Raw genomic sequence first — 27,806 nt, 5'->3', positions numbered from 1 at the left:
TGTGACCGAACCCCGGTTTAGCCTCCAAGTTTTGATTTTTCCTGGTCTGTCTTTCTGGAGATTTTCTTCCCCAACTCCCCCACAGAACAGTGTGGTCCTTGTAGGTTTAGTGATGAAGACTTTTACTTAAAGCTGCCCAGTTCCTCTCTGCTGGTTTGAATGTTTTTGACAATGATACTACTTAAGTTACATCTATATTTTTTTTTTCCCTACTAGAAAAGAAACTATGTGGGGACAGGAATCTTCAGTACCTAAAATCCCTTCCCAGGGAAATGAATGTGTGAATGAATGAGTGAATATATCTGCAGACCATTTTGGGGGGGGGGTATCATTCTGGCGTAACAATATAGATGAGTCAGTCGAGTGAACAGAGATCTTAATCTGTCCAAAACTGGTGCCGCGATTCTGGGAGTTTTGGCTAAGGACGAACAGAAAGAACTACTCCAAGCCCTAGCCTTGCTCTGGGGGAGGGACTACGGCTGCGCCGAGCGTGTGGCGGGCAGGGTTGAGCTGCTTCCGGAAAGGTCCGGAGCCAGCGAGACTGCGAGCCTCCGGGTGGGCTAGAGCGGCGCGAGCGGCCGGCGTGTGCGGCCATGGAGGACGAGAAGAGCTTCTCGGATATCTGCGGCAGCCGCCTGGCCCTGCGGCGCCGCTACTATGCACCGTACTGCCGCGAATTCGGCCTCAGCTCGGCTCGGCTTTCGCTGTGCTCGCTCACCGCTGTCACCAGCGCGGTGTGGCTGGCGGCCTACGGGCTCTTCACCCTGTGCGAGGTAAAGGCCGGCGCTTGGCGTCCTAGCCAGCTTGCAAACGTCTTGGGGCTGACCCTTGGGTCCCGGAGTGTGGGGACTCCCTAAATCAGGGATGCCGTCCTGCAGCAGTACTGTCCTCCCTCCCCAGGAAATGTGTGCTTTTGGAAGTTCTGCCACAGTGGACTACTTGCCCTGCTCATTCATAGAACACGTCTTCTCAGAGAACTCAGAGCATCCTCCTCCATCACCCCTTACAGGGTACCATTACCAGCGGATAGCAGGCGAGCGACAGAATTCCAGAAAGGTTTTTGCCTCAACAGCTGTACACTCTGATATCTCCTAATATGTTTCTCAAGGCCACTCCTCTCTCCCAAACCTTCCCCAATTTAAGTGCATTTTCTAAGGCATTGCCAGATTTAAGACACGAGTGTTTTCTGTGCTCAGTTTCTAGACTTTTTTTCCCCTTAAGCCTCATTTTTAAACATATCTAAGATGAAAATAATAATTCGAAATATTGTGAAGGTCAAATGCTGCTATTTTGTGACAGTTTCCAAGTAAAAAGAATCATCCAACTGGCCCTTGTTCAGGATGAGTTTTAGTTTTAACTCCCTGTGTAGCTCTGGAATGAACACATTATTCCAGGAGTGGCTTAATAGAGCTAAGTACACCAGAATTGTTTATTTCTGTAATTTGCATATTGATGCAAACTATTCCTTAGCTTTTTTCTTTTTCTACTACTACTACTGCTATTTTGGCAGGGTCTCAGTATATGTAGTTCTGGCTGGCTCTATGTTGAGTCTGCCCCTGCTTCCCTAGTACGATCATCACACCTGGTCCAATCACTTTTATGCCATCAAAGTGTATGGCTGAGCATAATAATTTGATAACATAGATGAAATTTAGTCTCCTAATTTAGGGCCTGGGAAATGACTCAGCAGGTAAAGACCAAACCAGACCACCTAAGGTGACTCCCCAGAACCCACATGATGGAAGGAAAGGACAGATTCAAATAGTTGTCCTCCGGCCTCTACACAATAAGTAAATAAATAGTGTGGGCTGGTGTGTGGTGCCTACCTTTAATCCCAGCACTAGGGAAGTAGAGGAAGGAGCATCTCTGTGAATTCAGGGCTAGCTTGGTCTACATCAGTCTCTATTACCAGCTCCAGAACAAACCAGGGCTACACTGTAAAACCCTGTCTCAAAAATCAAACCAAACACAAATAAGTAGTATTTTAAAAAGACTCCTAATTTTTACCAACTTATATTTAAAACTTTCTTCACAGGTCAGTTGAAGTTATTAAACTGACTTAGTCCTTCCCCCAAATTTGTAATATAATTGGATTTTTATCATTTTGGGGGGGAGGGAACAAGTGTTGGGGCTTCACAATGTAGCTCCAACTGTTCTTGAACTCACTGTATAAACCAGGCTGGCCTGGAACTCACAGGGACTCACTTGTTACTGCCTCCCGAGTGCTTTTATTAAAGGGATATATCACCATGCCCTCTTGAATGTTAATGCCAGCCTATGTTTCAGATACCTGTGCAGTTAGTTATCTTGAAGCAGGAACAGGTATTTATTAAATACCCAGAATACCATCTGTTTTGGTGAATTTCTTAATTCAACCTTAGGGGAAGATGTTCATCAAGAGTAATAATTCAATGGTCTTGACATTGATAAAGTGACAGACCTGGGCTTCCAAACTGGAGCTGCCTGACTTTGAAACCTCTTTTCGTTATACTTCTGTCTTGCAGGTCACAGGCAGTTGCATTTGTTATGTGTTGGTTTGTTTAGAGGTACAGGGTCTTGCTATGTAGTTTAGCCTGTCCTCAAACTGCATCCTCCTGTCTCAGCCCCTGTGAAGGGCTGGTATTACAGGTGTGTGCACCACTCCCAGCTCAGAGCTGTCCTGTCAGTTCCCTACTGTACATGCACACTCAAATGTCCCCCAAGTGCAGAAGTCACTGTGCTCCCTTACATTACTCCACGACATCCCCAGGGCGCTGTGTGCAAAAGTTGTATTGGAAATCATTCACAAAGGTAATGAACATCTGGAGTGGGAAGAACTCTCAGGTGTGTGGCTTAACCCGGGCTCAGGTGAGTAGTGTGCACCCTTAGAGTTTTGGACTTTGAGGCAGATTATCCTAACAGAGGCTGCAGTGTAAAATTCCCTAAGTATTCCCTGATCTTCCACCTGTCATCCCCCTGCTTTGGTCCGTTTTGGTGACATTATTCTGATCTGCAGTGCATTAGCCCCTTCAGCGGAGTGTATCAGTCAGTGTGCACTGCCTTTTCTGCTCCCCTGGAAGTCTTCATAGACGGGCTGTGTGTCCTATCTCTCTGTCGCCCTCTCTTCTTTTTCCCTTTCCATCCTCTTTCCTCCTCCTTCCTTCCCTCCTCCCCTCTTCCCTTTCTCTTCCACTTGACACTTATAGTTAGTAACACAGTATTCTAGACCTTTTTCCCCTATCAGTCTTGCATCTAACAAAGCTGTAGAGGGCTGCTTTATCTTGGCTTTCTTCCGTAGTGCTTATTCAGTTTGGACTGACTACAAGACACTGCTCTACACCTGAAGTTAATTATCTGAAAGTAGATGTTTCTGGGTCAGCAGAGGCCCAGTTCTGACTCCTATTTATCAGCCAGAAATAATTATCTTAGCAGAAGTCAGCAAGCTTTTTCTTTAAAAAGGCCAAATTAGTATTTTAGGCTTTGTGGATCTGTCCCATTCTTTTGTCCTTTTATTATTTAAATTTTATGTTATGTGGGGGTGTCTTGCCCATATGTGCACCACATACATGCCTAGTGCCCAAGGAGGTGAGAAGTGTGTGTCATGTCCCCTGGAACTGGAGTTATAGACAGTTGTGAACCTCCATGTGGTTGCTAGAACTTGAACTCAGACCCTCTGGAAGAAGAGCTAGTGCTCTTAACTACAGAGCCATCTCTTTGGCCTGGTTTTTGTTATTTGTTGTTTGTAGGAGAGGGTCTCACTGTGTAGCCTGTATAGTCTTGTCTGGCCTAGAGCTCAGTCCAGCTCCACCTGCCTCTGCCTCCTGGGTTCTTGGATTAATGTGAGCTGCTGCACCTGTTTTTTGTTCTTCCTTCAACCTTGTAAAAAAATGTTAAAAACCATTCTTTGCTCAAAGTGGGTGAGCAAAGGTTTGTGTCTGAACTCACTTGTTAAGATTCATGGTTTGTTTTTTGTTGCTTTTGCTTTGGTGTTTGTTTGTTTGTTTTTAAAGATTTATTTATTTTATGTATATGAGTATACTGTTGTTCTCTTCAGACACACCAGAAGAGGGCATCAAATCCCATTACAGATGGTTGTGAGCCATCATGTGGTTGATGGGCATTGAGTCAGGACCTCTGGAAGAGCAGTCAGTGCTCTTAACCTCTGAGCCATTTCTCCAACCCGTTTTTTTTTTTTTTTTTTTTTTTGATTAATAGTTTTTCTGTGTAGCCCTGGCTGTTCTGGAACTCAATCTGTAGACCAGGCCTTGAACTCAAGAGATCCACCTGCCTCTCCCACCTGAGTGCTGGGACTAAAGATGTGTGCCACCATGCCTGGCTGGTTTATTTGTTTTGAGACAGGTTTACTATATATACCTTTGGCCTGGATCACAGAGACCCATCTGCCTCTACCTAAGTACAGGTATTAAAAGTGTACACATCACACCTGTTCAATTAAGACCACTGCAGAAGGTAGGTGATACAGTTTAGGTTTGATATGCTCTCCTATGGATTTAAAAAAAAAAAAAAAACGAAACAAAATGTGGAAACCTTAAGAGATGGCATCATGATCTTATGTGGTACATGTGGTGCCCTCTCTTAAGCTAACTCAGCACAATTCCTGAATGCTTGGGCAACCCAAATCTATTAAAGACAAATGCCAAGGTATTAAATGCTTAGAGGAGTGTAGCTAGAGTCAGGTTAAAGGGGAACTGATCCATACAACGAGCAAGACCATTCTTGGCTTCAGTGAATGTGCTCCAAAATTACTGAATTTTATCCATTCTCTCTGTGCTAGTTAGTTTTTATGTCAACAGCATAAACTAGAGTCATTTAGGAAAAGAAAATCTCAGTTGAGAAAGTGTCTCCACCAGATTGCCTCATGGGAAGCCTGTGGTACATTTTTTTGATTGATGGTTGATGTGGGTAGGCCATCTCGCAATGGTGTAAACAAGCAGGCTGAGCAAGCCATGAGGAGCAAGCCAGTAAGCTTCATCCATCCCTCCATGGCCTCTGCATCAGCTCCTGCCTCCAGGTTCCTGTCCTGACTTCCCTCAGTGATGCCAATGGACTTCAGTGTGGAAATGTAAGCTGAAATAAACACTCTCCTCTTCATGTTGCTCTTGGTCATAATGTTCTGTCACAGGAATAGGAACCTAAGATGCTAGGCATGTGATTCCCTTTTCTTGTGGAGAGTCAGGGGACTAAAAGGGTGTGAGAGACCAAATGAAAGAAACAAAACAAAATGTCCCACAGTTCAGTTCAGAAGTGTTAAAAGGTTATAAATGTGCGTTAGACACAAGGGCATGTGTAACATTGTGCGTTCATGCATGTGTGTGAGATCAAACAGGACCTTGTTCATGCTAGACAAATGCTCTACCAGCAAGGACATACTCAGTCTGCCTACCACTTTTACCCTTAACAATCATTTTAGTCACAGCTGTAACCGAGAACCAAAGGAGATTAAAATGATAAAGGACTTTATTAACACAGAAAGAAGTGAAGTTCAAAGATTCCAGAGTTCAAGTCTTTGAACTGGCTCCTCTTTGGCCCTGGCTCCTCTCAGTGTCCTAGTCCTCAGCCTAGCTGTTTTGGTGGGAGACTGCACCCATCAGAAAGCACTAACCTCTAATAAATGACCTCTGTGCCAGTTAAGTCCTGCTGTAGATGCTATTCCTGTATGCTTTAATCTTAATCTTTCTTCCCACTTTCCTGTCACCAGTCTTCTTTCTAGTCACCTTTTTAAGAACACAATTGATAAATTGGCCTCTTCTCTATAGCTCTCTGGCCATCACATCTCATTGCAGCATGTGACCACTTCTGATCCAATCACAATTCATTTCAAGTTCTATTAGAAAAAAAAAAAAAAAAAAAACAGGTGGTTCTTCATCAGTCAAGGACTGATCAGTAAAGTATCCGCTACTGTGCTCAGCTCTTCACTGTTGCTCTGTCTGTAATTTTGTGCTCTATGTTTTGCAGGGAAGTATGAGAGGGAGCACTGGGCCCTGACATCATAATTTTGGGAAGAAAAATTTCTGATGGATGTTACGGCAGATGTTTTGCTGGGAGCTTTCTGGACCTATTAGTAGTCTGGATCCCTTTTCACTACGTGCCTCTCTGACAGTTTAGGAACTCAAGTGAAGATGATTTCCCCTTCATGCATGTTCCCTCATCTGTTCACCTCACAGCAGAGGCACCAGAGCAGAGGCCTTTTCCCTCATTGTCCAGATAACTTGCTGAATAGCATAGTTTATGCAGAGAAGCATTTGGTGATCTTACTGCCTGCGTCTGGTTTTCTCTGCAGAATAGCATGATCCTCTCTGCTGCCATCTTCATCACCATCTTAGGCCTGCTTGGCTACCTCCATTTTGTGAAGATTGATCAAGAGACTCTACTAATCATTGACTCACTTGGCATCCAGATGACTTCTTCCTATGCATCGGGTAAAGAAAGTACCACCTTCATAGAGATGGATAAGGTCAAGGATATTATCATTAATGAGGCTATTTACATGGTAAGCATCTAGGTGGTGTTTCTGGGCTCTCCAGAGGAAGCAGTCAGACCATTGGTTGTGCTGGGACCTAAACTGAGTCCTAATAAAACAGTCATTGTTACAGAACTAAACTTAAGGTGCCTCCGCTCCAGTACAAGGAGGTTTTTGGCTGGCATGCCTGTGAAGTGTAGAAGAGAAACTTACATGGAAAGAAATGTTTCTTTGTAGTCATGCTTTCCTCAGGGATGGGCTATGCTGCAAGGAATGCATTGTTCATGAGTTCCCTGATTGTACAGACATCACAACACATGCTTACACCTAGATGGTTTAGTCACTCAGACAACCCATGATGATATGTAATAAACACAAGATGCTTGAGGTTGCTGCCAAGTGAACTGCGTGCTGCTTTCCAGGGAACTGAGTCAGGGTCTCACTGTGTAGCTTATGCTGGCACTGAACTTCCCATCCTCCTGAATCTCTATCCTGCTGAGGCCAGAAGAGGATGTCAGATCCCCTGAAAGTGGTGTCACAGGTGGTTGAGAGCTACACTGCATGAGTGCTAGGTACTGAACTCTGGTCCTGTGGAAGAACAGCAGGCACTTACCTGCTGAGCTGCCTGCCTCTACTCTTTTTTTTTTGTTTTTGAGACAGGGTCTCATTGTGAGATTCTAGCTGATCTGGAACTTACTTTGTAAACCTGGCTGGTCTCAAACTCAGAAATCTACCTGCTTCTGCCTCCTGAGTGCTGGGATTAAAGACATATGTCACCAAGCCTGGCTCTTTTTATAAGTAGGAGTATACTCCATTAAAAAACGTAGCAAATATGTAAACCATTCGGTAGACATAACCGATTATCATGGATAGAGTCACCATTTTACTTTTATTTCAGAGCTCAAATGCAGACACCTTTTTGTTTACTTATCGCTTTCTTCCTCTAGGAAATGTGGGCTTACTATGTTGCCAAGGTCTAATATCTAACCCAGTCTCAAGCAGCCACCTGCCTTGGTTCTGGTTGGTGGGACCTTTGGTTCACAGGAACATACTTGGTTTTTTTTTTTTTTTTTTTTCTTTTTGGAGGCGGGTGGTCTTTTAAAGGACAAAATGCAGGCAAATGGACACATGAAGTTGTGAAGGAAGTCAAAGCTAATTGCTGTTCTAGTTTCAACTCTGTCGTGTCTTTGCTTGTTTTGTAGTGGATACATGACATACAGGTGTAGGTGATAAAGTATAAAACCCTGAGTGAGGCTCTGGCTTCGGAGTGGCCATTCTGATTGTATATAGTTGGAGTAACTACCTTAACCAGCTTTGATGTTTCTGTTTGTGCACACATTACAATACAGTGATCTCTTGCTGCCATGGTGGAACTTCATCCTAGCACTTGGGAGGCAGAGGCAGGTGGAACTCTCTGAATGAGTCCAGCCTGGTCTACAAAGGGAGTTCCAGGCTAGCCAGGACTACTTAATTAGATCCTATCTCAAAAAACACAACAAAAAAACAAAAACAAAAAAACAATAAAATGAAAATAATTTTTATATATAAAATAAAAATAAGAGGGCTAGAGAGATGGCTCAGTGGTTAAGAGCACTGACTGCTCTTCCAGAGGTCCTGAGTTCAATTCCCAAACCACATGGAGGCTCACAGCCATCTGTAATGGGATCTGATGGATGCTCTCTTCTGGTGTGTCTGAAGACAGCTACAGTGTACTCATATATAAAAAATAGATCTTTAAAAAAAATAAAATAAAAATAAGAGCTGAAAATTCCTTTCTCTTGGGTTGTTTTGTTTTTAGATAGGGTTTCACTGTGTATCCTTGGCCAACATGGAACTCACTCTGTAGACCAGGCTGTCCTCAAACTCATAGAGATCCCCCTGCCTCTGCCTCCTGAGTGCTAGGATTAAAAGTGTGTACTGCCACCACCACCACCCCCTGGAAAAAATATAATTTTCTTCTACTTCAGAAGTTGTCAGATATTTCACTATGTAAGAGACACTGTATGAAAAGCACTTTTTAATCTTCCCCTGAAGAGAAAAGGAACAGGATGAGTTTCACTGAGGTCTCTGTCTGGTTTCTTGTCTTACAGCAGAAGGTCATTTACTACCTCTGCATTTTACTGAAGGATCCAGGGAAACCACATGAGATATCTCAGGTAGTTCCTGTCTTCCAGGTGAGCACCGTGCTCCCCCTTTCTTCTGTGAAACCCTGCCTTTTCTCTTTCTGCTTACCCTAAGTCTTCTGTTTGGTAGGACATGAACTTCTGTTGCCAGAGTACTAGCCGTATCTGACAACCAATTTGAGTAAAAGGTATTTTTTTTTTAGATTTTTAGAGAAGACAGTTACTAATCATATAACCACTTCTGCCTACAAATCACATTCTTTTATTTCAGGTCTGTTAATTTATAATTTTATATTGATATCTTAAGGTTGAGGGTATTTTTACATATATATCATGTAATATATAATATTTCTATCACAGCCATTATACTTAAATTATATTTTATTCCATTATATTGAAATATCAGCTTATTTAGTTGTTCTATTGACAATTTTAAATAATGTCTAGATTATCTTCTGTCTTGATCTTACAATAAAAACCACTATGGTGGAACATGCCTGGGACCCCTCATTGTAAATTATCAGTTTTCTCAGCTCTATGACTAGAACCTATAGATCAGTTTTGTATTTGTAATAATTTTGTAATATTTTAAATAGTACATATTTATTAAATGGAGGTTCTTCATACATTTTTCCTATTCTGTGGCTTGTCTTTTAATTTTATTTGTATTACATTTTATAATAATGTAATTTTAGAATGTACATATTAAACTGCCCATCTTGTCTCTGAGGCTTATTTCACAACTTGTAACATTTTTTGAGATGGTCTGTCTCACTGTCATATAATTTTGTCAGGCTAAAAGCTGTATTTTGCATGCTTGTAATCCCAGCACTCAGGAGGCAGAGGCAGGCAGATCTGAGTTTGAGGCAGCCTGGTTTACAAACTTACAGGACAGCCAGGGCTGCACAGAGAAACCTTTTCTAGAAACCAAACTGACCCAAACAAAACAAAAACATCTTTTTATCTCCCACACACCCACACACAAAGGCCGGATTTGGAGACCTCCTGGCAGGGTACTCCTCCACTCAACCTGAGTCTCTTAGCTCACAGCTGCTATTTAGAGCCCACGGTGTATGTGAGAGGTTGAGGGTGCAGGTGGATTCTTCTTATATGCTCCTTGACTCTGCATTTCTCCTCTTTGGAATTCAGAGTGCCAAGCCCCGGTTGGACTGCTTGATTGAAATATACAGAAGCTGCCAGGAGATTCTGGCACACCAGAAAGCCACATCAACAAGCCTATGAGTCTCAGCATTCAAAGGCCAGTATTGTCTTCATGGAGAGGACTCTAAGCCACAGCGGCTGTTTTACTTTCTGTACTGTAAAATCCATCAGGACACGGTCCTAGGAATCAGAATGGATGAGGAGATCTCAGAACCACAGAGGAGGGGCTGGAACTTGATTTATGTTCATGATGTATCATAATGTTCCCAGTATTGGTTTTATCTATATTACTTATCAAAGTCAAAAGAAGGCCAGTCATAGTGGCACATGCCTTTAGTCCCAGCACTTAAGAGGTAGAAGCAGGTGATCTTTGAGTTTAAGGCCGTTCTGGGCTACATAGTGAGGATTTCCCCACACCAAACAAAAGTATTATCCAAAAAGAACACTGAAAAATTTAAGTGCCTTCATGTTTGTGTTAAAATCTAAAAAGTATTAAGACTGGTACCAGAGTTCACAAGAAAAATATTCCATCTGTAAAGACTCTTACCTAAAACTTAGGGGAAAATAAGTCACATTTTTATATATGAATTAGCAGGAATAAAATGCCTTACAAAGGGCTAGCCTCTGTCCACCTAGCTCCTATGATCTGTGCAGGGTGGTGACTCCTTAATCCACAATTTAACTAGGGATGGTGTGGATGCCTGTAATCCCAGTTCTCAGAAGGTGTCAACAGGCTCTTGCTCTCCCCCCCCACCACCCCTCCTCTCCCCATTCCATTTCCCCCCTTTCCACGTACTCATGGCTGCCTCTACTTCTCTACTCTCTCTGCCTCTACTACCCTCTTAACTCTCCCCATGCTCTGAATAAACTCTATTCTGTACTTTAAAAAAAAAAAAGTGTCAACAGGAGGATTGAAAGTTTGAGGCCAGCCTGGGCTATGTTGATGAGACCCAAGATAAATAAATATGCATAACACACAGTTATTGTCTGGTTCGCTGACAGTTTTTTTATTGACGAACATGATACATAACATTTCAGCCACAGATGTCAAGCATATTAGTACCTTTCTGTTACTTAATAGTTGCTATTGCTCAAAAGCTGTTTGGCTAAGAGGGCTTAGATGAAAAGTGAGAGATTACATGTTGGTTCCCAGACATGAGACTGTCACATTACAGGATGAAGAAGCCAGTTTACAGAAGCCTTTGTTTCCAAGGTGGTTCCTTAGATTCTAAAGTTCAGGAAGGAGAAAAGGAGCTGAACAAGGCAGTGCTCAGGAGGCAGAGTCAGAGGCAGTCAGATCTCTGAGTTTTAGGCCAGCCTACATAGGGAGTTCCAGGACAGCTAGGGCTGCACAGTGAAACCCTGTCTCAAAAAGAAAGCTAGAGGAAAAAAAAAAAAAAAAGCAGCAGCAAGTCTGACCTTCAAGTCTAGTACAAACAGTTGCATTAGTTGGAATTCTGTTTACAAAACAACCGGAGAGCAGACTACATTCATCCTTACTGGCTTTAAGGCCCTTGGGATGTAAACCTAGAACTGGATTCTCTGCCTCTCACCTAGCCTTGAAGGAGCTGTCCAGGAGCCTATAGTGATGTGACTTGAGGTAGACCTGTCTCCACTAGAACCCCAAATTCTGGGGTGGGAGTTGGAGTACAAACAGAAATGGTTATAAAGCTGCCTGGCTTGCAAGTCAAGCTCTTTTAAGGGGCAGACTCTTGTGCCCTTTTAAAGTCAGGCTTGTCAGGTCAAAGGATGAAAGATTACAGCAGCTGAGGCATTCATTCGGACAAACTAAGTTTTGGCCTTGCAGTTTCTTGTGGTACACAACACACACATTGTTGGGTTAAAGGCTTATTTCTTGATTTCTTCCTATCCCCTAGTCCATGTTACTGAAAAATAGTAAGACAATAAAGCTTATTTTTTATATGTTGGAAAACCAAAGTATGAACTTTTATTATTATTATTATTTTGTGGGGGAAAGGTAAAGATCATCTTTATCAAAATCAATTACAAGGTTTGAGTTGAGAGGGATTAGAGTATTCTCAGGAAGGCAAATCTGAAAGAAACTTTCTCCTACATACTACTAGAGCAAATATCATATACATGTCCTGTGTTTCCAACTAATTTGGAGAAGCCATCTACCAAAAGTCTCAGTGAGCAATGCAGGCCTTCCAAGAATGGAAGGGTGTTTAGTGTTCCTGACATCTTGTTTCTGGTGGCCTCTTAGAGCAGCAACAAGCAAAATTCACATGCTTGGTCTTTGAGAGGGCGGGGAGATGATGACCACCTCGTCCTTCATAGTGAACACAGCCTTCACTGAGCCTTGTTGGGCTTGAAAATGACACAGGCTCTTTCCCAGCCCGTGCTAGTCCAGTGTAAGAGAAAAGGCTTAATCTTAACAGGAATACTGTGGCATCCTGCAAAGAGTTGAGCTGCTGCCCCAGGAGGGCCGTGGCAAATGCCTCCTCACCAACAGCGGGGAGGGGAGGCTTGTCATTTTTCGTTTCTCTGGCTTTGCCAGCGTTTTTCCCATTTGGAAAAGAAGTCCAATTTTAGAGATTTGTAGGCATTTGCCAGAGTTTAGGTGAATTAGGAATTCTAGTCCTATTTTATTCAGGGATGTTCAGAAAACTTCAAGTATAAGTCCCCACGTAAAGACCATGTACAATATAAAAAATGAGCTTCCCTGAGTATCAGTGCAGAAGCCCCGAATACAGTACCATTGCCCTGGTAACTGTGGGCCATCCCTGTCTCAGTCTAGAATCAGGTAGCATCCAGAGTCAGTATTCTTGTAAAAGAAATAGTGGTTTTGATGTTGGGTCTGAATCTTAAAACACTGGGCCTTGAAAGGTAAGGCACCTAAAGGGCACAAAGGTTTCAAGGGACCCTGACATATACATTTCACAGAACAGTCTGAGGGGGGGCCATTAGACCCATCACAGTAGTCCAGGATATAAATCTAATCCCAGAGGCACCAGTGGAGGCAAGGGTATGGGGAGGAGAAACGTTCACAGCAAAGCTGACCCCTTAGTTGAGGAAACAGAAGCAAAGAATGGTCCATCCAGGTCTTTGGGCTGGCGGGCTTCAGGGAGCTTGGCTGATAGGTTCACAGTTGCAGAACAGTGGTTCATGTAGCTGGCCATCATTAAGGTAGTTTCTGTAATCTAAAGAGGTCAGGGAAGGGAAGGATTAAGCTAGCCTTATCTTGTATGCTGTTTTTTTTTCACTGGCTATAACATTGGGTACACAGAGTACCTGTGCTTTAGCTGCCCAGTAAACTGTACCTCTGTTGGCCTAGAGAGTCTGAGATGCACAGTACCCTCCTGAGGATAGGAGGAACAGCACTGGCTGGATCAGGTAGTTCCCACCAAGTTCCAGCTAGTGGCGAGATGGACATGCTATTCCACCCGAACCCTTGGGAATGCTGTCCAGAGTTTTCTAAGTATCAAGTTTACTATGTCACACCAAGCCAAAGTAAACTGTTAAAGTAACCGTCAGACCCACCTTGGGAGCAGGCATTCGGAAGGTCAACTTGTCAATATGGATTTTTCCAGAGCTCTGGTCTGGAATGGATCTAATCACAAGCATGAAGTCATCCCTGTAGCCACCGAACGTTGTTACTGAAGAGTAGGGATAAGTGATGTTCACCTGCTGTGGGAGGAGCCAGTCGAGTTCAGGGAAAGCTGTTTCTTTTAGACACAGAGCCTTAACCAGGGAGAACCCCAAAGTGATGATCATTTGGAGAGCTAAATCTTGATGTATGTAAGCTGTGCTCAGACTATAGGACAGTACTGCTCAGCAGGAGTCAGAGAGAGAAACCACCACCACTTAGTTCAGGCCTCTGACCAGAGCAGAGAAGACAATACAAGTGCTTAAGAATAAGAAGGCTTAGAACCAGCCCCTTCCTCTCATACCATAGTGCGGTGGTCCAGGATGCTCACACCATCCTCATTCACAGCAATCCACACCAGCGTGTTCTCCTTAGAAGACTGCAGAAACAGGAAAAGTGTATCAGGCACACCTGCAGTTAGAGATTCTGAATATAAGTACTCTCTGAGGAAGAGGGGTCCATCCAGAGTCTGATGGGCAATAATGTCATCGTGGAAAACACAGAAAACAGCATTAATACAGCATCAGGGATGCTTGTAGAAGGAGGCATTGGCCTTGGGGCTCTGCCATCCAACATCCAAAAGGTGGAACAGGAGGGAAAGAACTGTAGTCAGAATGCAAACTGAACTAGGGGCTGGCTGTGTAGCTCGGTCGTAGGTATTTTCTCCTGGACCCTAAATTCTCACAAGCAAAATACATCTTGCCTTAACCAATTTCCTTGGGACTATAAAAGAAATAGAGTGACAAGAATTTAATGAGATGGATCTTAGGTCCTTTCAGTGAGTTTGTGACTATTTGGTAGCTATCTCCTGGGTATTTCTGTCAGGGCCACAGTGAGGGTACTCCAGGCAACCCAAAAGGCTGAGGGAAGGAGAGAGACTGAGACCCTTTTGTGAAGCTTTTCCCAACCTTCTAGGCCAGCAGCTTTCTATTACAACAGTGCTGTATTTTTACTTCACAACAACCACCACCTCCCTCCCTTCCTTCCTTCCTCCCTCCCTCCCTCCCTCCCTCCCTCCCTCCCTCCCTCCCTCCCTCCCTCCCTCCCAGGAACATGTGCCACACTCTGGGCTGGAGGTATAGCTTAGGGACAGAAAAGTATTCATGTGCAAAGTCCTGGTTTGGTCCCCAGCGTATTCCCCAAATTAAACAGATAGAGGTTAATGTTGCTATGAAAGACTGAAAAGACAGGAATCATGAGGAATATACTGTAGGACTGTGCACCATGCCTCCACTGTTCTGTTCCCTCAAGTTGGAAAGCCTCTTGAAAGCAAGGGACTGATTTGTTCAGATCTTTAAGAACAGTTTTTAAATTTACTTTGTGTAGGGTTGTTTTGCCTGCGTGTGTGTCTGTATACCTCATGTGTGCCTGTATCCAGAGGCCAGAAGAGGACACTGGATCTCCTCAGACTGGAATTACAGATGGTTGTGAGCCACCACATGGGTGCTAGGAATTAAACCTAGGTCCTATGGAAATGTAGCAAGTATTAACTGCTGAGCCTTCTTCCCAGCCTTTTTATAACTTTAAACAGCTGGAACTAGAACTATGCTTTCAACAACCTATCTGTCTACGTTAAGACAGATGAGTGAATGTCCATTTTCTTACTTGTAGCTTCAATGAACAGGATCTGGTTCCAGTCTCAATGTCTGATTATAATGTCTGGTCACAGGTAATGTCTGTGATTAACTGTAAAGTTCATGCATACCAGACTCCTACTGATGGAAACTTCCAACTGAAATTACTGTTTGCCTCCTGGCCTTCAATGCAGAGGTGAAAGTAATTGCTGTCTGCATAGTCTGATTCCCTTGGGTGATCCATTTCTGTCTACCTCTGGACTTTTGGGTAGCCAGTCAAGATGAGTTTGTTTGGGTCATACATTGTCTTTTCAGTCTGAATCTTCACATGTGAATTAGATGAGCTTGTCTTTGCAGGAGAAGCTCTGGCAAGTCAGTAAAGGAAACATGAGGATAAACAACCGAATGATAGATAAGTCAATTGTGGACCGTGGTCTGGTCAGAAATGGGTGAGGGGATAGCAACGCCTAATGTTTGATAGTGAGGAGGTGGGGGCTGCAGCCTGGATGGATGGGCTTATGACCAGACAGAGGGGAGGGAGGCTCCAGGAAAAACAGCATCCAAGGGTCTGGTAATTCCTTTTCCTGTCACTCACCTGAGCAGCAAAGAGCTTAGCACCAAAGAGAGGCCATTTCCGAGCCACAGTCAGGTAGATGCGGATGCACTCAGGAGGGGAGCAGCCTTGTAATGCTGCCCACTTGGTGGCCATCATATCTGCCAGGTGCCTGGTTCATGTGGGTGGAAAGACATGGTGCTCCGTGAAGTGCCTGCCCATTTTCCCCACAGCTCTCCCCTGTAAGTCCTTCCCTCCAGCCTACCTCAGCTGCTCAGGGGGTGCTCCATTTCGATAGCGCCTAGGGTAAAACCTGTCAAGGACCTGCTGGAGGAGATGCTGAGCTTTGGCAGGAGGTGTACCACCAGGGCCTGGTAGCGTAGGCTTCTCCAAGTCCCCATACTCCACCTGAGGTAGAAAGAGATAGTAGTCATGAGTCTGGGTGGATGGATGAAGGTGCTGCTGCAGTTCGAGAGGTGACCCCTTACCACATCACTGCCATATCAGATAAAAAATGATGAGAATTAACCCCATGTGCCATAGACATTAAGGAACCATCCTTAAGGTCCTAGAATAGTAGATTGTCTAGATCAGCTCTCATTTGTGGCTAAATGCTAGAAGATGGAAGGGGTTACAGACTGTGGAGGACAGAGGAGGGCTTGGTGTCAGACATCGAGCTCAGGCATCAGCCCCTTAAACTTTGTTCAAATTATTTAAACTCTGAATGTCAACTTCCTTCTCCTAAGTGGGCATGAAAAGTGCACAGGCAAATCCATCTGGCATGTTGCTTGTGGGCTTGCTGCAGAGTACTCACATTGATGATTATAACCATGGAGACCACTATGCAGTTCGGGCTGGCTTGGAACCCAGACTGGCCTTGAATTTGTGCCAACTCTGCCTTAGCTCTCCAAATGCCAGGATTATAGGTGTGTGCCACCACATCTGGCTACATCCACAGGAACCATGGAGGTATCGTGGATACCCCTAGCAGATAGCCTTCTACATGAAATACAAAGGAGAGTCATTCTAAACATGTGCTCTTAGCTTACTACTTAGAATGTGGGATGGTTTATAAAATGATATATCAAGTGCACCGTGGGACATATATACTCTGCTCAAGTACATGCTGGACAGTAGCTGGGGGGGGGGAGGTTCAGTTTCAAATAAACTGAAGCACAGAGAAGCAACTTGACCAAACTGCTCTCATATAGGAGAGAGGCTGGGGTATAAGCCCAGGCTTTCAGTTCCCTGTATCTTCTGCACACAGCATCCATATGCAGTGACTAAGGAGGTTTTTCTCTGTACAATAGAGCCCCTCCCAGTCGCCATAGGATCCGCAGTCTTGTCGGGTTTCATGGTGTTTCCATGAAACACCTACCTGGGCCATCAAGGCAGCCATTTCAAGGGCCAGTTCCTTGGTGACTGGAAATCTTCCTGCCACTATCTCTCCATTGGCTTGGAAGGCAAGTAGCAGCCGCTCTCTCTCTGTCTCCCCTTTGACTTGACTTCGAAAGTATAGCCTACAGTGAAGACAGTGAAAAGCCAGATCTCAGCTGGCACCCTAAACAAAAATAAGGCTTTCCCTGAATCTTTATCTTGATCCTTCAAGTGAAGATAACTGTTTACACCATTTGTAAGCCTCTTTTCTACTACCCAAGAAACTTGTAGCCTAGCCTAACCTAGATGTGGGCATGCAGGTCTCACCCAGAGGAACAGGTGTTTAGTCCTGAACACACCACCATTACACATGCATTTTGCATGAAGATTCTGGTACCTAGAATCGCAGTTTAATAGGGGTCTGGATGAATTAAGACTCCCAAGAGACTAATTGAGACTATTTGCCTGGAGACATACTGGGATAAATATCTCCTTCTTAAATTGGTAGAAAGTATTTGTGTGTCTCCTGAAATTGATATACAGGAACTTTTTATTCCTTAGCTTTAAATATTTGGTGCTTATACAAATCTGCGCTCTCATAAGGTAGTGTACAGCCATCCCATGGCCTTAGTATGCTTTTGTGGCATGTATGTATACCCATGTGCACACGGCAGTATAGAGAATGCCAACAGAATACCTGCACTATCAGGGTCTCTTGAAGGATCAGAACAGGGCCAACCTGAAACCCATCTCATGATTGCCACAGGGTAGTAACTACAGGCCTCTCTGCCTTACTGGGACAAGCCACCATGTTTGGGAAGTGATGAGCTGGTGCCCAGTGGCAGCCCTCATATCCACCCCGCCCTCAGGCAGCTCTCAGGACCTGTTCTTGTACATCAGCTTCACAACTCGTGTCCCACCCTCAGACTTTCCAGGATGCAGCTCCTTCAGCGTTTGTTCCCACTTGGAAATGGCATCACAGATCTTAAAGAGGCAAAAGATGAATGTCAGCAAAGCCCCTTGTGTGGGGAATAAGGTACAGCCAGAGCTGAGTGAGGGCCCTGTGAGGTCTCAGGCTGTAAGGATGGGAAGTGCCTACCAGTTCTCTTCCAGATGAGGAGCTAGATAGCACCAAGGATGTAGTTAGCATCCAAGAAATGACTGCTGCCACACCGGCTTTTGGGAAGGCTGGCATCTGAGGGACCAGACTAGGCAGGCCCCAATCAAAATCCATGGCATTGTGGCTCCATTTTTATTTCACTCGCCAGATTCTCCTTTCAATAAACACCCAAATGCCCGCTCTGACCAAAGCCTTACAGACACCCAGACATTTACTAGGAAGATATGTCAATTTTTCATGCACTGCTAAAGACTAGCCCTTTGTTCTAGGATAACAACGCAGATGCTGGAGACAGATGCACCCATCCAATGTGGCAGTACATTCCCACAAATGCTTAACACCCTCGTGGAACTAGTTCCCAGACCACTGTACAGATTAACTCTTTCCAGAGCTTTCCACCTACAGAGGTACAATGAGGACCTACTGCCCTGAACTCTGAATCTATAAGCATCTGTCCATAAGCACAGTCAGACAGTGAACACTACGTGATGGCCCACACCCACTGGATCTCATCACGCTGTCGGCCTCAGTGGGCAGGTATCATTGCTGCCTGGCTTCCTCATCTTTACACTGGGCTAAGAGGCTCTGCCCCTAGATGCCGCATAGTCTTGTGAGGGAGGCAGGGCTGTGATGATTTTGTCTCCAGGGTCAAGGTCACATGTAGTTTTCTCTGCCTGCACAGATAATGCATTTTAGGATGTCACAGAAATGCTAACCTGGAGATAGCATCTTGGTTTCAGCACCAGACAGGACTCTGAAGAGTTAGGCGAGCACATGGGACAGGCTCTGATCCCACCTACATCTCTGAGCTAAGAGGTAGGAGTGGGGTGTTTACCTTAACACGCCCTTGAAGACAGTGCTCCAGGTCCCTGCCAGAAGGATCATCCGTAAAGAGGGCAAAGCCAGACTGGGATGGCTTCCTCATGCCTGTCTCCTGGTTCAGCCGCTGAAGGAACTCATCAACTGTGGAGGAGCCATCAAAACCAACCACCTGGGAATGGGGGAGAGGCACCCTGAACCAGCAAACTTTCTGAGGAACTGTCACGGGGAATTGTGAAACAGTATGAACAAGGGTGAAGGCAAGATGTCAAAGCCAGTTGGTTTCTACATCACATTCAGAGGAAGCTGAGCCTGCTCACTAAGCTGGAACTTTTTTGTAGTCAATATTCTGGGAGTCTTATATCATGCTTTTCTGGTCCCGTGTCTCAGCTTCCCTGTTCACGAAATAAGCTCAGAAAACCTACCTTCAATCTTCTTTCTCCTTTCACGCACTATGCATACCATCCCCACCTCAAATCTAGGCTTAATCTGAAAGCTTACAAAAGGCTTAGCAGCACCCAGAAGTATTCTCTAGATAGTGATATGGGATAGGGCACATGCTCAACTTCCTTACCTGGTAAGTCCCATTGGCAAAGTGCACAGGGATGCTGAAGGGTAAGGAGTGATGGAAGGGGTTTCGTAGCAAGATGGACACTACTTCCATACGTGATGGCCTGGCCTCCCGTTCTCCCGTCTGCAGGGTTCGCTCCACGGCTCGCTGGCAGTATGTGGCATACTGGCCAGTGTCACTCCTGAAAACAGAAGGGAACATTAGCAATTCCTTCCTCTTGGCACTCTGGGGTGTCTGCCCACACTGAGCCAGGATAGAAGCTAACTGGACTAACTGGACTAGCTGTGGGGACCTAGAAACTAGCATGGGATGTTATTATATTTTTATTTGGGGGAGGGAGTACACTTGTGGAGGTTAGAGGACAACTTGTGGGAGTTGTTTCTCTCCTACCATGTGGGTCCTGGGAGTTGATCTCAGGTTGTCAGCCTTGGCAAGAAGCACCTTTACCTACTGAGCCCTCTCACCTGCTGCATTTGTCACTGTGGACTTATCTGCAGCACATGGCTGCCATAGACTGATTGATTCCTTTCCTCCTTCCTTCCTTCCTTGTTAAAAACTGTTCTAGGGATCTAACCCAGGGCTTTGTGTCTGCCCTAGTTGAGCTAATCCCCACCCCTACATGGATATTCTCTTGTAGAAGCCAGAAGAGGAGGAATTGGGGATAATTTGGGATAGCACAGCTATCCCATGAGAATGTCCCCCCCAAATACCCAAGCACACATGGATTGGTGTTCAAAGTCTGCCCAGTTCTCCACCTGTTCAGGTGTACACAGTAATGTGTCTCTCAGTCCCGAGCAGGTCTGAGGGGAGATGTCGTTAATCCAACCTCTTCTTTCCCTCATCCCTTTGAATCATGCCTGTCAATACTGTAGGAGTGACAGAGAAAATGCTTTCGCTTACCTGGGATCTGCATGGCGTTGAAGCTGCTGTTTGACATACCAGAGGAAGTGATGCTGAGGCAGGAAGAGTGGGGCACATAGAGCCAGGAGCTGCCAGCACTACCATGGAACACAGGCAGTGTGGGGTCAGTGCTGGGATGCTGCTACTGCAGTGTTGAGCTACAGAGCCTACACTATTTTCCCCAACCAGAATCTCAACCCCTTTGGCAGGTACAGGGGTAGCTTGCCTTAGCCAAGCATTGCTCAGAATGGTGGTCACACTGTGAGCATGCACACATCAGAATGGTAGCCACACTGTGAGCATGCACACATCAGAATGGTAGCCACACTATGAGCATGCACACATCAGGCAACCATGCTCAAGCAACTTGCAGCACAGAAGCTGCCCACTGTCTGGGACTGGAGAACACCTGCCAGGTACCTGCTACCACCTTCTCTGCCCCTAAACAGCTCTTACTAATGGCTCCAGCCAGTTGCAATGTCCCAGCGCATGCCCACCTGCATGAGAGAGTGCTTCTGAGGTGGGCGGCAACTGCTCTGCTTCATGAGCTGGCAGTAGATCTCGCTCTGCAGCTCAGGGTGAACGAGGCAGACCTGCAGTGCTGTCTGAGCCAGGGACACGTGGTAGTCCACTGAAGCGGCTTCCACGGGCACATTGATGAAGAGCTGGCAGGACTGGAAGGAGGATGGCAGTGGGTTATTCTTGTGACATGCACTGGTACTACAGAGCCTCAAGAAAGACTCAAGGTCACTAACTGTCAGCCTTCTCAGAGGGAGCGACTGTTTCTGCATGTGAGACTGAAAGGGGCTACTTTAGGGGCAGAATTACACCTTCTTTAAATGTTTCTATTACATAAGTTTGGGTACACCAGCAGAAAATATTTTTTTCAAGACAGGTAGCACAATGAAGCTCAGACCGGCATTTAACGCCAAGTCCCGCCTCTGCCTCTTGTGCTGAACTGTGAGCATTTAGCAACACACAAGCCCCTTAGCAAATTCCTTTTGCTGGCATTTCCTAGAGCCTGAGAGCTTCTTCCTGGGTTGCAGAAGGGTTATGTTTCTGCCATAAAGGAAACCCCGTGGGACTTTCTCTTCCTCTCCACAACCTTTGGGCCACCCTGTAACCACAGAGTTCTCCTGTGCCTTGATGGGGTCAAGCTATGCCAGGCTGAGCTTGGGCACCAATATCCAACAGGCCTCGCACGTTACCTTGAAGAGTTTGAGGGCCTCCGTCTGCAGAGCCTCAGAGGGCAGGGTGGTAAGGGAGGCGCATAGCCCCTCTCGGCTGTAGCACAGCATGGGGTGCCTCCAGAGTGGGGAGTCTGCACAAAGCACAAACCAGAGAACAGTGCAATTACTACAGAGAAAACTCACCTGCCTACCTGCCCCAGCTTCGACTTGCAAGGAAGGTTGTGGCTTAACTCTATGGGAAACATGGGTTTTGCTGGGTTGGTCATCTATAGGCTGAAGGCCATGCCAGTGTACTGCCAGTTGCACATTCCCACACATAGCCGTGAGGGAAGGTGGCCAAAGCTTTGCTGAGGAGCTGCAAAGGGCTAAGTGAACAAAGTCGTGAGTGTCTCCATGACTCACGGAGCAGTGTCTCCGTGCAGGAACTGCCTTCCTTCCAGTTTAGGTTGGAGGAACAGATGTATCAGCCTGAAACATACCAACCCTCAGCAGTAGTAAAGGCACCTCAGGTTGGTCCTCGAGGACCCTGAGAATTAGTAACAAAATAAGGACTCCCAAAATCCCAGACTTAGGTTAGTCTGGTCCACACTGAAGCTTCACTTATTAACGAACTAACTATAGTTTAACCAGCTGCCCCTTCGCCCCGACCCCACCCCCATGTCTTCTGCATAGCTAACAAAGCTACAAATTAAACAGAGTAAAACATTTACCTAGGTTTCTGAAAAGTCTGTTTCCCAGGCAGATTCCCTCACACTCTGTGTTTTGGCCAGAGACAGAGGGCAAAACACTGGAGCGTAGGGTGGGACTTCCCTCAGGCATGCTTAATGCAGCTTATGCGTAACAGCACTCTCTGCTTCTTGTCCAGTTAGTACCCTGCCACTTACTGCCACCGGACAGTGATGGCCACGCTTTCCTTACCTGGGTTTCCCTCACCATCCATCAGTTTCCCAATGAGCTGCTCATAGACAGTGCCCACCTTGGCACTTTTGCCACCTGCAGCCACTGTGAGGTGGTAAAGCCATGTATCCTGGGAAAGGCAGAAAATAATCAGATGCTAATGTGGTCGGCGAGATTGAGTTTGTGGCAGGAAATGTAGCTCAGTGACAGAACACTTGTGAGGCTCTGGGTTTGATTCTCACCACCACCCCTGCAAAAAGGCAGCCTATAATTCTAAGATGGGAATGGAGGTGCATACTTGTAATAATGTTATAGCAGGATTTAGGAGGCTGAAGCAGGGAGTTCAAGATCAGCCTGGGCTATGTGAGAGCCTGTCTTGGGCTGTGGATGTGTAGAGGGAGGTAGGCTTTCTTTCATTAGTTTGGCTGGCATTGAGTCAAGATCACCACTCCAAAGAGAAAGACATGGCCAGGTGGCTATAAACTCAAATTTCCAAGTTGTAGCTCTATCATGGCCCATGATGAAGAGATGCTGTTCATTTGGAATGTGTCCCATTCAGTGTCCAGGAGGAAATAAACTTGGATTTTGAAAGCTCAGGGGAGAGAAGGGGAGTCAGAACACAGGTCAAGCTCCTCCCTTACCTTTTCATGCTTGGTGCCTATGAGGAGGTAGGTGGGGCTGTGCTCTGGTGGGTGTAGCACCAGTGTGCAGTGGGAGGACAGCAAGCGTCCAGTTCCTCCAGCTTCATAGTCTTCGTCTGAGTCACAGGATCGATCCACTTCCTCTATGCGAGCGTCCTGCACAGGTAGGCAGCCCAGGGGTCTCTGTGGACATGAGCCTTCCATGAATAGGACAACAGGGGGAGAGGAGTCTCCTTTTCTGAATGCTTAGGCTGTGTGGGACTGGACAGAGGGCAGATGTGAGGAGATCGAAGAGGCAGCATCTCAGCCAGGCCAGAAACACAAGACTGCTTAGGAACCTGCCAACTGACTACTCCGGCCATGATGCTGTCACGTGCTCAGGAGGGAGCTGGACAGCTGACCTTTGCATTTGTTGTAGGCAAGCTAGGGACTGCTGTAAGTGGCATGTAGCTGTGCAGTTTGGAGGCAGCACTGTCAGGAAAGGCATAAAATACCTTGTCCTCGTGGCTCCGGTAGTAGTAGAAGGTTTTTCCAACAAGGGCACACCAGACCAGCTTGGAGTGGCCATGCTTTACCTGTAAGTAAAATACCTTCATTGGAACCAGGACGCCAAAATAAATCCAGGTCTAGCCAAGACAGGCCACAGGGAAGCTTGCCAAACCAGGTCCTCTTTTATGGTGAAGCTGCTCCAGTATGTAACCCAGCCACTGTTGGGCCACCCAAGGGACCTATGAGCTGCCAGTGAAAGATTATCCCAGAAATCAGAATATGGATATGGGAAGCACCTTCTAGTTGGCATAGACAAGAGTTATAAGGATGCCGCAAGAATAAAAGGCCCTGGCAATGTGCAACACCAAGTAATGTGCCATAAATCACCAGGGAACAGCAACTGCACTCCCGAAAAGAACAACAGACTGGTGGGAAGCACCAGCTCGCTAAGCTCAATAGCTGTTCCTGAAAGTGTTCAGCCCTGCTAATATGCACCCTGGGTAACTTCCCTCACACATCCCAACACAGCCAGTTAGACTGTGGAGGGCAGTGACTAATGTCCTAAACGTTAAGTAAAAACATTTCTTTTCCTTCTGTCTTGAGAGTAATTGTTCTGACAGCCCCCATCTGTTTCCAGAATCACCACATTCATTTTGTATGCTCAGACCATCTTTGAGGGCCAACCTGTTAAGCACTGGGATGCAGTCTTGGAGAATGGAGCCTACATCTCTGGGCACACCCAGGTTGGGCTCCTATCCCTCCCGGCCAGCCCCACCTCATACCTTGGTCAGCCAGCCCTTCACAGTCGGCTTGGTGCCCCCCTGATGCAGGGCTGGAGGGCCAGTGACCTGCACCTTCAGCAGGCTCTGTAGGACACGGATCCATTCTTCCAGGAGGCTGGGGGACTCTGCTGTTAGGTAGTAGATTTTGTTTCCAGAGATGAGCTGTGGGAGTGGGGTGTGGGTTAGAGCCAGTGACAGTCTGATGGCACAGATCTTTCAACTTGCTGGTCTTCCCACTGGCCACCTGTTCTCTCCCCCTCCCTGTCCTCCCTGACTTTCTTCCCTTCCTTTTCTCTCTCATTCCATCTCTTCTTTCTCGTGCTCACAACCTTCTCGTGGTACGATATCATCCACTCGTTTGTTTTGACCTCCTCTTTGCTTCTGTCACAGCCATATCTAAACCCAGCACCATACAGTCTATGCTGCGGTTCCAAGCAGGCTCACCTGGAATGTCTGTGCTTCTTCCCCTCGAACAATCTGGCAATGAGAGTTCAGATCCACTTGACCTTGAGGTTTCCGGATGATGTCACTCTGTGAAAGGAAGGAGTGAAGAGGCAAGCATTGGATCTAGAGGCTTCTCGGATCACCATGTCTCACACCACCAGGGCACGGAAACCTTCCTTTATCAAAGGAAAGAGATTCCCAAGCTCCCCTGACTATGGTATTATGGTACTTGTTCCAAACTTTTATTCTAACAAAATAAAACCCTAATTAGGAGCATGAAACCCTCTAACCCAGGCCTCAAAAGATCTCAGAAAGAAGAGTGAGACTTCAAAATGGGACCAGAAACCCATCTATAAAGCCCTTCTAGTCCTCTGACCAAGCTATGTGTGGTGACATGTGCCTAGTCCCAGCTACTTAGTAGGCCATGGCAAGAGCCGTAGTCAAAAGGACACATAAATCACAATTATCCTTTCCAGTATTATTACAGACATTACTAGTTGATAGTGGCATGTTTCTCATTGAGGTATATAGGCTCAGAACCCTTAACATGGAGCCGGAAACAACACCTAGTAAGCAATCAGTTTCACAAGAGACAAATCCTTTTTGTCCTCTTTATAAAAACATTATGATTGGTTCTGCCAACCTAGTTCTCAACATCCAAGGCTCAATTCCAGACTGGAGTAAGGAGGGGTAAGCAATGAATTTTTCTGTTAGAACAATCCAGAAAAGGTGAGGGCAGCCTGGGAACAACCTTTTACAAGGCCAGTTCTGAAGAAAGAGAAAATTCCTAACTGACTGGCCTTGGACTGCTTTGACAGTCCCTCCAGCTTATTCTGAAAACAGTGACTACCTCAGAGTATCCTATGTGGCTCAGCAACTGCAGAGGCCAGTCAGGCTGTCAAGTCTTCTACCTGCCAGGCCTTGAGTCACACTGCCTTTCCTTAAGCCCCTTACATGGTTCTAGGTCGGGGCTGTGACTATGGTCCTGAGGAGGGTCTCACCGGAGACTTGTAGTATAGAATTTGTCCCTGTCTCAAGACAAACCAGCGCCTCTTCCATGTCTTCACCCGGCTCCCCATCTTCAGCAGGTAGCCCGACTTTTCCAGCGCCTCCTGAGGTGGAAAGCAGGGAGAGAAGAGGGGACAGAGGGGAGAGTCACAGAAGGCTGCCAGACCTCACTCAAGACCACCACTAGGCCACCACTGTCATGTTTTGTTTAGTGAGTGTTTATTTCCAGGCTCTGGACTCTTACGAGATCCACAGAGAACTGAATAAACTATGGCAGTCCTACCATGAAGGGTCTCAGTGATGACTGGGGAAGGCACACCCTGCCACCGTGAGAAGATGGCACACCAGGGGCTGTAAGTAGCAGAGGAGCTGGCCAGGGAAAGCTTCAGGGAAGAGTGGCATCTGAACTCACCTAAGTCAGTGGTTCCAAACCCTCCTAGTGCTGACCCTTTAACACAGCTCATGTTGTGCTGACCCCCAACCAAAAAATTATTTTTGTTGTTACTTCATAACTGTAGTCTTGCTACTGTTATGAATAGTAATGTAAAATACCTGATATTCAGGATATCTGATATGTGACCCCTGTGAAAGGGTCATTTGACTCCCAAGGGGTTGAGAACCACTACGCTAACCGGAAGACCAGATTCTTTTACATGGACTAGCTGAGAGGAGGGAGGCCATTCGAGGCATCAGAGGTGGGAGAAAGCAGGCAGGTCTGAGCCACAGCCACACCCATAGAACACAGCAAGAACCATGAAACCATGAGGCAAATACAGCACTGAGGCGGCCACCCGGCCTGCTGAAGCCTAACTGTTAACTCATGCCGGCACCTGAGGGTCAGGATGGAGAAACCTCATGGGGTCTGAGAAGTTCCTGGGCTTGAACTCTCTTTCATCATCTTGGGGTCTGTGCATAGCTGTCTCTGTAACCCCACTAGAGCCTCCTTTTCTCTACTTTCTCAGGGTCCGTCCTCTCTCTCTGCTCCTACCTAGTGCCCCTTCCCCATCCACATGTCTGCTCACCCCGTCAGTGGAGTAGGAGGAAGTACGCTGGAGTTTGTGCTCGGGCTCTGAGTAGTCACTGTCCAGTGAGCAGGCATCAGGAGGGATGGCATAGTCACCCTCGGAGCTCAGTGAGGACATGGAGACCCCTGGCCACAGGAGAAGGAATCAAGACTGGGATCCCACACTCTTTCCAATACCCATGGCCAGAGATGCAAGGCTTTCGTTACCTGCTGGGATCCCCTGAGTCTGGAGTTGAGGGTAAAACTGTTAGGGACCCCAGGCAGAGACCAAGCAGGAAAAGACCAAGAGTCCCCTCTCCTTCTCTGTACCTCTCTTGATGGCTCGGGGGCTGCCTAGTCCACTGGTCTTCCTATGCTCGGAGCAGGGGACTGACATCCGGAAACTCGCTTGAGAGCCGCAGTCATCATCCGACCCAGAGGACTCATCCACAAAAGGCACATTGCTGATCTGTGTGGCTTTCTGCAAGACAGGAGCCCCAACTACAGCTTCGAAACAAGCCCTCTTCCACACAGCAGCTGTATCTAATTTGGTATGCCCACACTGTCTGGGGAACATGAGGCCATCGCCCAGCTGAGGCACTGCTGACCAGATGGTTGTCCCAAGCAGTGTGAAGTCCCTTTCTGACCTCACTCCTGTGGTCTTACCTCCATGCTTCTCTCTGGATCCCCATGCCCCTACCCCAACTTCTGTGGTTCTCCAGAGAGCTGCCATTTCTTCCCACTAGGGGGCTAGAAAGCCATAACACAAGTCAAGTGTAGTACAGGACACTGAGACAGGGAGAGCTTTCAGTTCGGTGAGTGCAGCAGGAGCTCAGCCAAATGATACTCCGGTGCTGACCATGGTGGCACCCGGCTTTACTTCCGGTACCCAGGAAGCAGAGGCAGGGAGATCTCTGAAGAGTTTGAGGCTAGCCTGCTCTATATGGTCAGGCTAGCTAGGGATACACAGTGAGACCCTGTCTCAAAACAACTAACAAAAACCCAAATGAAATGTCCTATTGTGACAAAGCATTTGAAAATGTTTGTTCACTTGCTTGCTTCATCTTTTTCCCCTTCTCTCCTTTTT

The 27,806-nt window shown here is 46.2% G+C and overlaps 2 protein-coding genes across 5 annotated transcripts in view; one reads left to right on the top strand and one right to left on the bottom strand.

Annotated features, from left to right (window-relative positions):
- The first annotated feature begins 570 nt into the window (after nt 1–570).
- Nucleotides 571–12,154, top strand: PIGH (phosphatidylinositol glycan anchor biosynthesis class H). Of its 4 annotated transcripts, XM_080919496.1 has the most exons (5): nt 571–773; nt 6,281–6,490; nt 8,551–8,634; nt 8,714–8,771; nt 9,733–12,154. In XM_080919496.1, the coding sequence occupies exons 1-4, from the start codon at nt 594–596 to the stop codon at nt 8,750–8,752; spliced, it is 513 nt and encodes a 170-aa protein (XP_080775622.1). In that variant the 5' UTR covers nt 571–593; the 3' UTR covers nt 8,753–8,771; nt 9,733–12,154. The 4 variants fall into 4 exon arrangements, with proteins under 4 accessions (XP_080775622.1, XP_080775621.1, XP_080775620.1 ...); XM_080919495.1 differs by lacking the exon at nt 8,714–8,771 and having other exon boundaries at nt 8,554–8,634; nt 9,733–12,152; XM_080919494.1 differs by lacking the exon at nt 8,714–8,771 and having other exon boundaries at nt 9,733–12,150.
- A 595-nt stretch (nt 12,155–12,749) lies between these two features.
- PLEKHH1 (pleckstrin homology, MyTH4 and FERM domain containing H1) overlaps nt 12,750–27,806 on the bottom strand; it is a gene marked incomplete at both ends in the record, with an annotated part of 35,977 nt that continues 20,920 nt past the window's right edge. Inside the window, 20 exons of the mRNA XM_080914300.1 lie at nt 12,750–12,905; nt 13,246–13,392; nt 13,656–13,730; nt 15,521–15,650; nt 15,744–15,886; nt 16,857–16,998; nt 17,739–17,839; nt 18,811–18,966; nt 19,369–19,546; nt 20,266–20,363; nt 20,763–20,939; nt 21,474–21,586; nt 22,374–22,482; nt 22,994–23,176; nt 23,488–23,568; nt 24,265–24,426; nt 24,709–24,795; nt 25,710–25,820; nt 26,739–26,866; nt 27,050–27,200. Of these exons, the coding sequence (XP_080770426.1) occupies nt 12,750–12,905; nt 13,246–13,392; nt 13,656–13,730; nt 15,521–15,650; nt 15,744–15,886; nt 16,857–16,998; nt 17,739–17,839; nt 18,811–18,966; nt 19,369–19,546; nt 20,266–20,363; nt 20,763–20,939; nt 21,474–21,586; nt 22,374–22,482; nt 22,994–23,176; nt 23,488–23,568; nt 24,265–24,426; nt 24,709–24,795; nt 25,710–25,820; nt 26,739–26,866; nt 27,050–27,200 (2,628 nt within the window). The remainder of the gene's footprint in view (nt 12,906–13,245; nt 13,393–13,655; nt 13,731–15,520; nt 15,651–15,743; nt 15,887–16,856; nt 16,999–17,738; nt 17,840–18,810; nt 18,967–19,368; nt 19,547–20,265; nt 20,364–20,762; nt 20,940–21,473; nt 21,587–22,373; nt 22,483–22,993; nt 23,177–23,487; nt 23,569–24,264; nt 24,427–24,708; nt 24,796–25,709; nt 25,821–26,738; nt 26,867–27,049; nt 27,201–27,806) is intronic.

The sequence above is a fragment of the Micromys minutus genome (genome assembly GCF_963924665.1).
Source record: "Micromys minutus genome assembly, chromosome: 1".
Lineage (NCBI taxonomy): Eukaryota > Metazoa > Chordata > Mammalia > Rodentia > Muridae > Micromys > Micromys minutus.
This window is presented reverse-complemented; position numbering and strand designations above follow the sequence as displayed.